The sequence below is a fragment of the Cricetulus griseus genome, chromosome 7 (assembly GCF_003668045.3).
Source record: "Cricetulus griseus strain 17A/GY chromosome 7, alternate assembly CriGri-PICRH-1.0, whole genome shotgun sequence".
Taxonomy (NCBI): domain Eukaryota; kingdom Metazoa; phylum Chordata; class Mammalia; order Rodentia; family Cricetidae; genus Cricetulus; species Cricetulus griseus.
Genome location: NC_048600.1, coordinates 133,885,543 through 133,900,362, shown reverse-complemented (window position 1 = coordinate 133,900,362; position 14,820 = coordinate 133,885,543). Strand labels below are relative to the sequence as shown.

The following is a 14,820-nucleotide window of genomic DNA, read 5'->3' as shown; positions in this document are numbered from 1 at the left end:
AAATATGTCAACCCAGGATATGTTTTTGTGCTTAAAATCTCACCCTGAGAAAGACACAATGCTACACTGGGATCCCAAACACCCACTATAGTCACTAATAAAGACTTTCTGTTGGCTTAAATCCATGTCAGAGCAGTCTTCTCAGATATGTTGTGAATAACCAACAAGTTTGGTTCCCCTATGGTGGAAGAAGAAAACCACACATCTTATAACCTATACACACACATTTGAACACACATACACACAAAATATGTATAAAAAATAAAAAAGTGAGGTGCTAGAGAGGGTCTGGTGGCGATTGCAACTGAATGGCCAGAGCCATGTGTTGCGATTTTAAAAGCACCACGAAGAGAAGTCACTCCACACAACAGGACTCACATGGGAGGTTTATTCGAAGAGGCAGAGGGGAGGACAGAGTGGTGGAAGAGAAAGAGGGAGGGAGAGAAAGAGGATGGGAGGTGGGCAGGGCCCTTTTTAAAGGAACTTAGTGAATGTGCACAGGTGGTGCTTAGTGGCTGCACCTGAGGGCGTATCCTGTCAGAACCCCAAGGACAGGCCAGTACAGATGCCTGACTACTAACACCATGGGAGGGTGGGCCTTCCTTCCCTTCCCAACTGTGGTATTTGGGGCTGCAGCTGCTGAGGTGGGAACTTGCCATGAACAGTGATGCTGTGGTGTTATCAGCCTGAGCTACATACATAGCTCCCTCAAGTGTCAGCACTGCCACAGCCTCCAGCCTCTTGATGAACTTGATGGAGGCCAGCTCAAAATTAGTTCAGTTAAGGACCCAAAGTGACTTTCTGTTAGATACCAGCCCTCTGCTACCTGAGCAACTTCCTCATCATTCCCAGGGAAGGACTTCTATACTCCCTACCGAAATGGTTCCAATGGTTTAGGTAGTTAAAGAGCTGGTACAGCATTAGACGCTTGTCAAACCCCGGAGCCTTTGGGATCTTCTGGTGGTAAGCAGTGAAGAAGGATCTGGGGAACCCCCCAAACATCAATGCAATTGCCAGTTCAAACTCAGAATGACCATAGAAGGAAGCTGGATCATAAATAATGGGTCCCTGGTCATCCTCAGCCACATTTCCAGACCAGAGGTCTCCATGGAGCAGGGCAGGGACAATCTCTATACCAGAAAACAGATCCGGGATCTTCACCTAGAAGAGAAATTATTGCAAAAATGATACTCAAAGACCCATGGGCTTGCAGGGCGTTGATGGTGCACACCTTCAATCCCAGCACTCAGGAGGCAGAGGCAGGTGGATCTCTGAGAGTTCAAAGCCAGCCTGGTCGACAGAGCTAGTTCCAGGACAGCTAGGGGGCTACACAAAGAAACTGTCTTGAAAAACAAAACAAAACAAAAAGACCCATGGGCTCATTACTCAGAGATTGGAAATAGTTTAGAGAACCATGGATTCATCCAGAGTCCAACCAAATAATCTGTCACGTCCAGTGAAAAGGCTCACCCAATTCCTAGCAACTTTGCCTAGCTTTCTGAGCACTGCCAAGTGAATCCAAAAGCTTTATGGAAAAATCTCAGAGGTTAGTTCTATGCTGTAGAATATATGAACTAGTCTGGTGCCTATCCTCTGAACTGTGTTTTTGTATTATTGGACATATGTACCTGCATCCTTCTGTTAAATAACATTTCTTTGATGCATGTTCACCCTAGACCAGAAGTTCTCAACCTTCCTAATGCTTCAATCCTTTAATACAGTTCCTCATATTGTGGTGACTGCCAAACATAAAATTATTTTGTTGCTACTTCATAACAGTAATTTTACTACTGTTACGAGTTGTATATAACTGATATACAAGATACATGATACATGACCCCTGTGAAAGGGTTATTTGATTCCCAGGAGTCAAGACCCACAGGGTGAGAACCATTGCCCTAGACTGATAGATGAATTGTATTGCTGATATTTTGGAGTTATGTTTTGAAACAAGTCATTCAGGAACACACATATTCACTAAGGGTGGCACATAGGGTCTTTGTCGGGGGGGGGGGATGAGGTTAAGAGTGGACAAATGAAATGAGTGAAGTCCGTGAGTCAGCAGGGGTGTGTCCCATCTCTCCACCCAGGGTCTGTTCCTTCCCTCCACCCAGGGGTCTGTCCCTTCCCTCCACCCAGGGTCTGTCCCTTCCCTCCACCCAGGGGTCTGTCCCTTCCCTCCACCCAGGGGTCTGTCCCTTCCCTCCACCCAGGGGTCTGTCCCTTCCCTCCACCCAGGGTCTGTCCCTTCCCTCCACCCAGGGGTCTGTCCCTTCCCTCCACCCAGGGTCTGTCCCTTCCCTCCACCCAGGGTCTGTCCCTTCCCTCCACCCAGGGTCTGTCCCTTCCCTCCACCCAGGGGTCTGTCCCTTCCCTCCACCCAGGGGTCTGTCCCTTCCCTCCACCCAGGGTCTGTCCCTTCCCTCCACCCAGGGTCTGTCCCTTCCCTCCACCCAGGGTCTGTCCCTTCCCTCCACCCAGGGGTCTGTCCCTTCCCTCCACCCAGGGTCTGTCCCTTCCCTCCACCCAGGGTCTGTCCCTTCCCTCCACCCAGGGTCTGTCCCTTCCCTCCACCCAGGGGTCTGTCCCTTCCCTCCACCCAGGGTCTGTCCCTTCCCTCCACCCAGGGTCTGTCCCTTCCCTCCACCCAGGGTCTGTCCCTTCCCTCCACCCAGGGGTCTGTCCCTTCCCTCCACCCAGGGGTCTGTCCCTTCCCTCCACCCAGGGGTCTGTCCCTTCCCTCCACCCAGGGTCTGTCCCTTCCCTCCACCCAGGGGTCTGTCCCTTCCCTCCACCCAGGGGTCTGTCCCTTCCCTCCACCCAGGGTCTGTCCCTTCCCTCCACCCAGGGGTCTGTCCCTTCCCTCCACCCAGGGTCTGTCCCTTCCCTCCACCCAGGGTCTGTCCCTTCCCTCCACCCAGGGGTCTGTCCCTTCCCTCCACCCAGGGGTCTGTCCCTTCCCTCCACCCAGGGTCTGTCCCTTCCCTCCACCCAGGGGTCTGTCCCTTCCCTCCACCCAGGGTCTGTCCCTTCCCTCCACCCAGGGTCTGTCCCTTCCCTCCACCCAGGGGTCTGTCCCTTCCCTCCACCCAGGGGTCTGTCCCTTCCCTCCACCCAGGGTCTGTCCCTTCCCTCCACCCAGGGGTCTGTCCCTTCCCTCCACCCAGGGTCTGTCCCTTCCCTCCACCCAGGGTCTGTCCCTTCCCTCCACCCAGGGGTCTGTCCCTTCCCTCCACCCAGGGTCTGTCCCTTCCCTCCACCCAGGGTCTGTCCCTTCCCTCCACCCAGGGTCTGTCCCTTCCCTCCACCCAGGGGTCTGTCCCTTCCCTCCACCCAGGGTCTGTCCCTTCCCTCCACCCAGGGTCTGTCCCTTCCCTCCACCCAGGGGTCTGTCCCTTCCCTCCACCCAGGGGTCTGTCCCTTCCCTCCACCCAGGGTCTGTCCCTTCCCTCCACCCAGGGTCTGTCCCTTCCCTCCACCCAGGGGTCTGTCCCTTCCCTCCACCCAGGGTCTGTCCCTTCCCTCCACCCACCTACAGGGTAAGGAAGTGGTAGCTACAACTTGGCCATCCTGCTCTACCATCAGCGTTCCCTACTCTGACTCAGTCTGAAGAGACCCTACATCCATGTGGTAGGCTCATGAGAGACAGCCTCTTTTGAGGGAAGTGTATGCCCACCTGTAGTCTTGACCATAGTTCTTGTGTCTCTCGGTCAGCATAGTCCTTTTCAATGAGGTTCAGCTGTGCCTGGAGCCGGTGTTGAGTGAAAAAGGTTGGCCAGTCATCCTGCCATTCATTCACCTGAGCAGCAAGAGAAGAGGCCAGTATTGTGACTACAGTAAATGCAAGTGCAGGCACATGACACTGTGCCCAGCATTTTTACAGTAGTGCTAGGTATCTGAACCCATGTCCTCATGCCTGTATGACAAGAACTTGATCAATCAAACCATTTCTCCAGCCCCTAAAAAGAGGTATTTGGGGGCAAGGATTGAACTTTGAAGTTACTATGTAGCCAAGGATACCTATGAATTGCCTAATTCTTCTGCCTCCATCTCCCAAAGTTCTGGGATTACAGGCATATAGCATATCTGGCTCAACATAATAATAATAATAATAATAATAATAATAATAATAATAATAATAATTGGCTTTTGCCAGGCATAGTGATACCTGTAACCTCAGCACTTGGGAGACTCAGGTAGGAGTCTACATTTCAACTTTCAAGTCAAACAGGATTATATAGTGAGACCCTGTAATGATAAGTCTTTCAGACAAGCCGCCCAAGCCCCGCTGCCACATGGGTGCCCGAAATAACACAGAGATATTAATATTAGGTACAATGCTGCTGGCCAATGACTTGTATTTCTTATCTGCTAGCTCAGTCTTAATATCAACCATAATTATTAATCTATATATTTTATAAGACTTATCTTATTGAGGACACCAGCCATATGTGTCCCCTCTTGCCAGCGATCACATGGCAGCTCCTGAGCAGACAGCAAGAGGAAGAGGAAGAGAGCAATTTCCTGCTTGTCCCTGCTTTTATTCTGAGTCTGCCTGCTATGTCACTTCCTGCCTGGATCACAAGACTACTCTTTACTACATTTCCCAGAATCCTCCTCGACTCTTAGTCCCACCTATCTTGCTTCCCTATTGGCCAATAGTACTTTATTCAACAACCAATAAGATAAACATACACAGAAGGACTTTCCCCATCAAGACCCTGTCTCAAAAAGGGGAAAAAAGGAGAGAAAGGAAAAGAATACATACCGTTAGCAAATGTGTATGTTACATATGCTTCATTCACATCATCAGTCATAATAGACATACAAGATGGAATCTCAGAGTGAACACTTTTCTCCAGCTGGGATAGCTTCAACTAAAAATGACTTCAGAAAATACCCAGTATAGGTAAGAGTAGAAAAAAAAATAGAACTCTTATATGAGCTGATGGGAATGCAAACTGGTACAACCTCTTTGGGCGCACGGGCAGTTTCTTTTTATGGTTGTTTTAAATATTTTTTTAATTTTCTGTGTATGTATCTCTGTGAGAGTATGCCACCTGCAAACGCCAAAAGAGGGCATCAGACCCCCTGAAGCTGAAGCGACTGGTGGGTGGCTGTGAACCAAACTCAGGCCCTCCGCAAGAGTAGTATGTGCCCCTAGCCAACTCTCAGCCCCATGTGGTAGTTTCATAAAACTTAAGTAAGAACCTACTGTGCAACTCAAGCTTTCCTGTCTTGGGTCTCATGTATTCACCTAAGATGACACAATGACTTGTACACAAAGGTTCATAGCAGCTTTGTTTGCAAAAACACAGTAGGAACAACCCAGACATCCATCAACAGTTGAATGGATAAATGAACAGAGATCATGGTTTATCCATACAGTGGAATCAACTTTTGACACATGTGACATGAATGGATTTCATGTATAAATATCAAAAGACTTGACACGGACATATATCAAAGTGATTATATGAAGCAAAATATGTCAGATTGGAAAAAATTGAAGGGGGACATACTGTATGATTATATTTATACTAAGTGTCACAAACCACAAGCAAATCTGCAGTGACAGAAAGTAGCCCTGCAGGGGCCCAGGAACAGGGATGGGTTCCAGGAAGAGGCTGTAAAGGATGTGGGGGAGGTTCGGTGTACTCATTGTTACCTTCAGTAAGCTGAGTCACACACAATGTTTGGAATGCTGCTAGGTTCTTAGCAGGGAAAACAACCCATAAATTCCCAGGCCAACTGGACTATCGGTTCCAATGGAACTGACTTCTCTCGTGTCTAAGAAGTTCACCGTCAGTGGTTTCCACCATAACTGTAACACCTCTCAAGGACCCACTCAGTCCAGCTAGGGAATAGGATGCCTAGGAGCTTGGGTCTGGTTGGAGGCACTACATAAAAAATAATATTGTTGTTACTCAAAGTAGGTGGGCTTGGACTCCGATGCCCTTCTGACAAGACCACGGTTGCCTTATGATCCTAGAGTCTGAAGGGAACTCAGAGACCCTCTGTTTCTCTGATTGACCATATCCATTCTCATCTGCTTTATACACAAGACCTAGAGAGTATTTCATCTCTCAACTCATGAACATTTGAGAAAACACTGCTTCATCAGCCAAGTCTGTTAAACTCAACATGTAAATCATGACAACAGACCATGCTTGTCTGTGATAACAGAGGCCATGCTAGTCCCTGGCTCCAGCAAGGTGTATAACACCAGGAAATTCAGATTTGGCTGAGATTGGGGAGTCTTGACAAGCCTTCTGTCTGCAGTTGTTGGGACCTGGACTCACAGCTGTCTATTGGGTAGGATCTTGCCGCCACAAGTCATCTCCGACTAAGAGACTCACCTCAAACCCATGTCAGGGGGGAGCTTGGCTATTGTCTACAGTAGCCCAACTAGTCAGAGAAGGCTTCAAGGAAGAGAAAAGTTTGAAAATGTTGGTCCTTCAAGCATTAACAGGCTTAAATTGGAATGGCTCTTATACAAGAGCTACCCTGTCCTTAATAAAGCAAAATATGGCCTAATAGTGGCTTCTCTGAGGTGGGTGTAGGGCAGGAGAGAAGCCTAACATTCAAGGGGCCACAATGTTATTCAGCCATCATAATAAGGAATGGAGACTGGAGACATGGCTCAGCTGATAACAGAATTTGCTGCTCTCTCAAAAGTTCTCAGAGTTTGGTTCATATCGTCCACATCAGGTGGTTCACAACAACCTGTAACTCCAATTCCAAGCAATCAGACACTATCCTCTGGCCTCTTGTACATGTGGCATACATTCTCTCGCTCACACACCACATGAATAAAAATATATTTTTTAAAATAGATGGAACCAGGAATGATGGCTCACATCTATAATAATAATAATTGAGAGACTATGTCAGGAAAATTATGAGTTCCAGTCCAAAATATGATCCAACTATGATGATATTTTGTTTATGATCTAACAAAGTTTGCCTGAAGATCAGAGTGCAAAGCTAGCCACACTAGATAGCCATAGAGGCCAGGCAGTGGTGGTACACACCTTTAATCCCAGCACTCAGGAGACAGAGGTAGATGGATCTCTCTTAGTTCAAGGCTTCCCTGGGCTATACAAGATTGAATCTGTCTAAATAAGAAACAGAGTTCACACAAAGGTGATCTCGGCACTTGGGATCCCATGCCTTTAATCCCAGCACTAAAGGAATATAAGACGGGACAGGAGCATAGGGCAGTCTGTGGTTTGGTGGAGGCAGATGCAGTCTGGAGATGCAATCTGAGAACAGAATCACCCTTTTGGTCTGAGCATTGGTAGAGGTGAGAACTCTCTAGTGGCTGGCTGCTTTGCTTCTCAGATCTTCAGCTTTAACCCCAATATCTGTCTCTGGGTTTTTTGTTTTGGTTTGGTTTGGTTTTTGGTTTTTCGAGACAGGGTTTCTCTGTGGCTTTGGAGGCTGTCCTGGAGCTAGCACTTGTAGACCAGGCTGGTCTCGAACTCACAGAGATCCACCTGCCTCTGCCTCCCGAGTGCTGGGATTAAAGGTGTGCGCCACCACTGCCCAGCCTGTCTCTGGGTTTTTATGATTAATGCCAACTAGAGTTCATGCTACATCCAACCATACAGTGAAACACGACACTCTCGCACATGCTACAGAGTAGGTTAACCTTGAAAACACTGGTAAGTAAAAGAAGCTGGACACAGGTCACATGCTATATAATGCTACAAACATAAAATGTCTAGAACAGCAAAACCATAGAGTTCTACAGTAGATTTGTGATGGCTAGGGCTAAGGGCAGGAGTTGCTATTGAGTGATGAAAATACTCTAGAATGAGACATGATAATGAATCTACAGCCATACCACCTGAACATAGCTGACCTCATCTGACCTCAGAGGCTAAGCAATAGGGCCTGGTCAGAACTCGGATACAAGATAGCAGTGATAATTGCATTAACACTGTGATTGTACTAAAAACCACTGAATGATGGAGAGTTTTCAAATGGAGAGTTTTACTGGACATAGTGGAGGCAGTGGATCTTTGTGAGTTTGAGGCCAGCCTGGTCTTCAGAGCAAGTCCCAGGGCGGTCAGGGCTGTTATACAGAGAAACCCTGTCTTGGAAAGTCAAACAAAGAAACAAAAAACAAAGTTTTGTGTTGCATGAATTACATCTCAATAAATACAATAATTTAAAAGGACCTGAATGGTAAGGGCTTCATCTTTTGCCTTGTCCAGTCTACCCTCTTTAGACTCTTAAACTAATCAGGGACCCTCCTACAACATGTCATTTGTTACCCAAACCTGGAATGCCAATCAGCTGACTGTAGTGTCTACTGTCTCCAAGCTTGCCTCAGGTAGGCTTTCCATCTGCTTTCCATCACAGGTGTCACCGCCTACACTCTGCCTTTGAAAATAATGTTGAGTGTTCTGGTGTCTGGAGAAGTGGCATTGTTGCACACAAGGGGTCAATGGCCAGCACTGGCACTTTAGGAAAGGCTATCAGCCAAGCACTGGAGCCTCAGGAATGACCATCACCAAGTAGGGATGCCCTCACTCAGACACTCACCTGTGGGATGAAGCCACAGCATGTCACTGTGTTGAAGCCGAACTTGGTCACACCCTGGGGCTCAGCACCCTCAGCCCCATAGCCTGTCAACAGAAATCTTGGTCTCATTAAGCTACTAATCTTTCATGGGAACCAGACCTTAGGAGAAGAATTCCCTGCAGGCCTGGCTGCATACACACAAATGGTTCAAGCACTGGTAGTCTGAGCACTCACTACACATGGAAGTGACTAGCCAGCACATAGATTTGCCAGGACTTTTCTACCCCAGACCAATGGCCAGACTGCTGGACTGGTTGGTCAGAAGTCAATTCGACTCATTTACCAGCTTCATTAAAATTACTTAATCATCTCATTTTCACAATGTACTTGGGGCTGGAGAGATGACCCCAAAGTTAAGAGCACTTGCTGCTTTTCCCAGCACACAGGTTAAACAATGTACAACTAGCTGCAACTCTACCTCCAGAGGATCAGATGTCTAGCCCCAGCAAGTACCTATACCTCTCTCTGTCTCTGTCTCTGTCTCCGTCTCTGTCTCTCTCTGTTACACACACACACACACACACACACACACACACACACACACACACACGGATAAAAAAAAAGTTGTTTGATGAACTATAAAGGGAGATGGTATACCACTCAACCCACTACTGAAATGCTACCAAGAAGCCCCATGAGTACATAGTTGATGGACTAGGCCCAAGTTGTGTTTGGGGTTTTTGTTTGTTTGTTTGTTTGTTTTTAATGAACTTACCCACTGTATTCTCCCGGGCCTTGGACTTCTCCCTGAGCTTCTGGTTGTAAAGGTGCAAGTCTGCCATCTGGTCCCCAAGCTTTGATGCCTGACTAAAGAAAGAAGAAAGACAGCACTTAAAATGGCAAATGAATAACGTTACTTAGTATGTTCTGCTTTGAGAAAAGTTAACCCTTTCTAAAATTAAAAAAAGTACCATAACAGCCCTTGTGATAATTTCTGTAGTATCTCAGCAGACACTGGCCTGGCCATCAGGCACAAAGCCTCAATCAGTAAGTAAAAAATACTCAGCTCTAAATTTAAATTTTTAGAAATGTAAACTAAATATAGACAAACCCTGGGGCCACAGTCGCATGCTGAGATATGAACTGTGGTAACACCCTGTTGATAAAATGATGCTTTCTTTCCCAGAGTTTGTCCTTCACACATTTTATACAGTGAACATGCATGGCTGCAACAGAGGGAAAAATTAAGATGCCAGACAATTGATAATAATCCAGATAATCTCAGTCCAAACTGGAATAACATACTATAGCACAAAGCAAGGGACTTGTTTGAATACACTTATTTTACGCAGCCTCACTGAAGCTAAACTAACCGAAATAAAGCAAACAAAAACAGCAATTATCTTTGTCTTGATTAAGAATGGATTGAGGATGGGGGCTTTGAGAGATGGCTCAGCAGTTAAGAGCACCTTCTGCTCTTCCAGAGGAACTGGGTTCAATTCCCAGACCCACATGGTGGCTCACACCTTCTGTAACTCCAGGTTGAGGGGATTCAAACCCCTCTTCTGACTTCTGAGGGCAGTATACAAATGTGGTGCACTGACATACATGCAGACAAAACACCACAACACATAAGTTTTTTTTTTTTAATTTAATAGAGAAAGACGAGTTGGCTTTGCTACTCTTATGAAAGTTGATGAATTGATAGAAGCTTTCAAGATCTCAAGTCCAATAAGAGAAAACCAAATAAGTAATGGTTGGACTCCAGGCACTGGAGCTGAAGAGGCGGCTCGTCGGTTCAGAGCACTTGCATCAGACCCAGGTTCCTAGACCTGCATCAGACCTGCATGGCAACTCAAAAACATCTTTAGTTCCAGTTCCAGGAAATCCAACACTCTGTCTAGCCTCTGTAGTCACCAGACATGCACTTGGTGCACATACTTGTAGACAAACATATACATATTATATATATTAAAAATAAATCTTTTAAGCATGGACTCTGACAGCCAGCCAGGCCTGGTGACACATGGCCTTTAATCCCAGCACTTGGAAGGCAGAGGGGCCAGCCTGGTTTACATAGTGAGTTCCAAGGCCAGTCAGGGATACATAGTGACACCTTTAAAAAAAAAAAAAAAAAGACTCTGGCACCTAGACTGAGTTATGTAAGCTCAGCAGAGGCTGTTCCCTAGTGTTCTTTCTTTCTCTTTCTCTCAGTCAATTTCTGTCTCAGCTGAGACTGGTCCCTAGTGTCCCCCGCCCACTTCTGTCTCTCTCCACCTGTTTCGTCTGCCTTCTCTACTTCTGCTTCTCTGTATCTTGTGTCTGTTTCTGTCTGTCCCTGCCTCTTTCTGTGTGTGTCTCTTCCCCCCCCCTTTCTGTACCTGTCTCTCTGTGTTTATGTCTGTCTTCCCCTATTTTCTTCTCTTCCTGCTGTGTGCCTTTGTGTGTGAACATGGCCCTCCCTCTCCCCATACACACAAATGTACTCACCTGCTCAGGCTCTTCATCTTCAAATATTCCATCACAAAGGCAGCCCCACCTCCTGGCAGATCAATCACCTTCATGGGTTTTGGTACTCGAACCAAGCCAGTGCTGCGGAGGGCCTCCAGGCTTGCCATCTCTCCCTCAAACATCTGCCGGGCCTGCATCCAAATGCCAAGAACCCTGTCAGCTCTGCAAACCTGGACTCCAACAGGGGCCTTACTAGCCAGATGGAGGGACTCATGGCCCTTGATACAAGCCACAAGGCCAAGTGCCTTCAATTCCTAAAAAACAATCTCACATCCACCCCTCAAGGCCAGGGTGCAAAAGAGACCCCTTCGGGTAAGAAGGAGCTAAAAGGATAAGCCTGAGGACAGAATTCAAGGGGTCTATGGGAAGACCCATACAGCAGAGCCTTGCTGTGGAAGGTGCCCCAAAGGGGATGCCAGAGGTGATAAGGTAAATGGGCACAAGTCCAGTGTGAGTCAGCAAAAAGTCTGAGACTCGGCCAGAGTCCTCCGTGGTGTTGCTTTCTTTCCTGCCTCTGAGTGAGGACAGGCAGTCTTGGACATGGTAGAAATTACCTGGGCTCATATTTGGGTCAGAGAAGGCAGAGTGGTGAGGTCAGTAGGGCGTGGCTCAGTTCTAGCAGGGACTAGATTCATAAACCCAGCTTGCCCACCAAGGCCTTCGCTGGCACCCAGAGGCTTTCTGGGTCCTAAACTATTTCTACAAATACCCCATTTATTTTTAGGCAAACTTTCATATTGTTCACTAGACCATGGTGAAATCATGCATGTTATTTATTTACTTATTTATTCTTGGTACTGGGGACTGGGCCTAGGAGATTGTGCATACGAGAAAAATGTTCTGCTACTGAGTGAAATCCTCTCTCTCACACACAATGCATTTATTCATGGGGTTTGTGAATACTTCTATAAATAGAATCATTCGGGGGTTGTTTGTGTTTGGTTTGGTTTTTTTGAGACAGGGTTTCTCTGTGTAGTCTTGGCTATCCTAGAACTCACTCTGTAAACCAGGTTGGCCTCAACTCACAGAGATCTGCCTGCCTCTGCCTCCCGAGTACTGAGATCAAAGGCGTGCACCATCACCACCCAGCTAGAATAATAGGTCTTTAAAAATTAAAAGTAGAAGACTGTATGGGTGAAATCATTTATCACACAAGCCTGATGACCCAACTTTTATCCCCAGAGCCCACATAAAAAGCCAGGTGTGATAGTGTGCATCTGTAACCCAAGCCTTCCCATTACATAATAGGATGCAGAGACAGGATAGTCACCTAGAATCTTTGAGGCCACCTAGCCTGGAACATTCTGTGTGGGGGCAGAAACAAGAGAAGCCTTGCCACAAAACAAGGCAGAAAGGGAAAACCAACTCCCAAACAGTAGTTCACTGACTTCTATATATGTCATGGTATGTGCAAGCTAGAGCTCTCACGCACATACATACACATGCATATACACAAAATAATTTAATATTTTTAATTAAAAAACTTGAAGCCAAAACACTTATTATCACACATGAAAAGAATTCTTCCCCTTATATTCAAATTTCCAAGGGGAAAGTCAGACAGGTGTCCTCAGATTGCCAGCCTGCGCTTGGGACTAAAAGGTGTGTGCTGAGTATCCTGATTGGAGGTCATATGCAAACCTCAGCCATGCTTCCAGGGTAAGCCTCCAAACGATGCCCACACTACAGAGAATGCAGGATAATCCTACTCCTGACACCATCTCTAATGAAAGGGCTGCTCTGGAATTCTCTTTTCCCCACAGTCAGCATACTTACTAGAACCACTGTCCACTACTCCTCCCTGCAGATCACAGGACCTCTGGAAACCCCCAGAGCAGGGGGAGCACCAGGCTGTTCCATCAACAGCTTTCTCTCCTGGCCTTTAGCTAACACTCTCCATCTGTCTTAGAGTTTTCCATGCATTCTTTTGTTGTTGTTAGTTTTATTTTGTTTTTGTTTTGAGTCAGGGTCTCCTCATGTAGCCCAGGCTGGCTTGAAACTCACCATCCTCAGCCTCCTAAGTTTTATGCTTATAAATGGGTGACAATATTCCTGGCTCCATACATTCTTAAACGGGAATATCTTAAGGGTCCTAGTAACATCAGAGCTTGTGAGGAGGATAGTGCTACCCTGGCCCCGGGAATCCTGTCTTTCCCCGTCTGTTGGGAGACTGCAGGACCAGACATGGGCAGATGCAGCTTACAACTAAGACGCATCTCCTCCATGGTCAGTGACTACAGAAATGTAAAGCCCGTGGGGGGGGGGCGGGGAGGGGGTGCTGGGAGCAAGAAAGTGATCATGTAGCAAAGACAAATCCTCGGTCCCAAGAGGAAGCCTGCCTGTAGGTGCTGATCCCTCTGCAGAGGGTAGGGACACCAGGTCTTGTTCCCCCACCACTTCCCGGACTTCATCCTTGCACACCCCTCAGCGCACCTGCGTCCTGCGGTTGACCTTGACAAACACCGGACCAGTGTCGGTGTCATAGGCACGGCCTTCGCTGATGCAGCCGGCCCCGGAGCTCCCAAAGGCCCGCAGTGTCTTGGTGCGCAGCTCGGCGCGCAACAGCTGCTCCATGGAGACTCGAGGACCAGAATGCCGGGAGATGACACAGAGGAGGGGACCTGGATACCAGAAGGAAACACGCAGTTCGGGGGCGGTGGGGGGGGGGGGCGCTGCTGGGCTGCCACAACAAGGTTTGGACTCAGTGACGTGTGGCCTACTGGCTCTTAGCAGCCACTTGGGTGCGCACTATCCCTGCAGGCTCCTAGTGCACCAGGGCTGGGATGGGAAGGGGAGTAAGGGGGAATTGGACCAGACAGCTATTTCTCTATCCAAGACAATCTCTACCGGGGGTAGCGGGGATGCAAAGGCTCTCGAAGCTCTTCTACTAGACTCATTCGGGAATTTCTATGCCAGCTTGACTCACCCTGGAGGAACAGGACCCCAGACCTGGTCCTGATGTTCTGTAAAGCCTGGGACACAGAAAGAAGTGTCTTCGTGTCCTCACAGCACACATGTGATGTCCCAGCACATCAGCACACATCTGGGGTCCACCCTAAGCCCTGTGCTCACTGCCCAACTGGGCGGATCAGGAGTGCCCCCAGAAAGATTTGGGCCAGGGCTCCTTTATCCTTGCAAGACAAGGCACACCCTAAAGACTCAGCCATCCTGTAGAGAGGTTATATGCTTAGCTCGGCTCTCACTGTCCAGATTAGGGTGGCATCATAGCCGGGGGATGGGGAGGGGTTGCCCTAGCTAGGCCCTGGTGGCACCTTTAATGCCACAGGGCTAGGTGATAAAAGATAAAAGCTGCTCTGGGGGTTGTGATAGCAGCAGCCTGCCCCACCCAGGGTAGGTGGGACTCTGGACAGCCATGACTAGGAAAGGAGTTTCAAGACATAAATGCTTGTGTGTACATGGGCACACACATATGTATACAAGAACACATTCACAGACTGGGGTAGGGGACAGTGTGTGCTGAGGTAACCATCAAGTGTTTCAGGAGAGGTTGCCTCAAATCCCAGACCCCACCATGAGCTGCTGGTGCCCCTCCTGTACTGTAATGTCTCAGCTGACTGTAAAGGGACTAGGAAGATTAGTGGGGTGAATGACCCATTGCTGAGCTTTCAGTATGTGCTAGGGCACAAACGAATGTCAGCAAAGTTCACAACTATTTGATGAGAGGATCCTATAATTAGATCCCATCTTCGCTACGAAGAAACTGAAGCATAGAGGAGCTAACTTGCACCAGACCCAGTGCAGGGACATAGCTCAGAG

At 47.8% G+C, this 14,820-nt stretch overlaps 1 protein-coding gene across 1 annotated transcript; it reads right to left on the bottom strand.

Moving 5' to 3' along the window:
* Positions 1 to 374: 374 nt before the first annotated feature.
* Positions 375 to 13,653, bottom strand: Fn3k (fructosamine 3 kinase). Its single transcript, XM_027425311.2, has 6 exons — positions 13,477 to 13,653; positions 11,023 to 11,174; positions 9,308 to 9,399; positions 8,554 to 8,636; positions 3,677 to 3,799; positions 375 to 1,161 (listed from the first exon to the last, which is right to left on the bottom strand). Exons 1-6 carry the CDS (start codon positions 13,615 to 13,617, stop codon positions 823 to 825), a joined length of 930 nt encoding a protein of 309 aa, XP_027281112.1. The 5' UTR covers positions 13,618 to 13,653; the 3' UTR covers positions 375 to 822.
* Between the last annotated feature and the right edge of the window lie 1,167 nt (positions 13,654 to 14,820).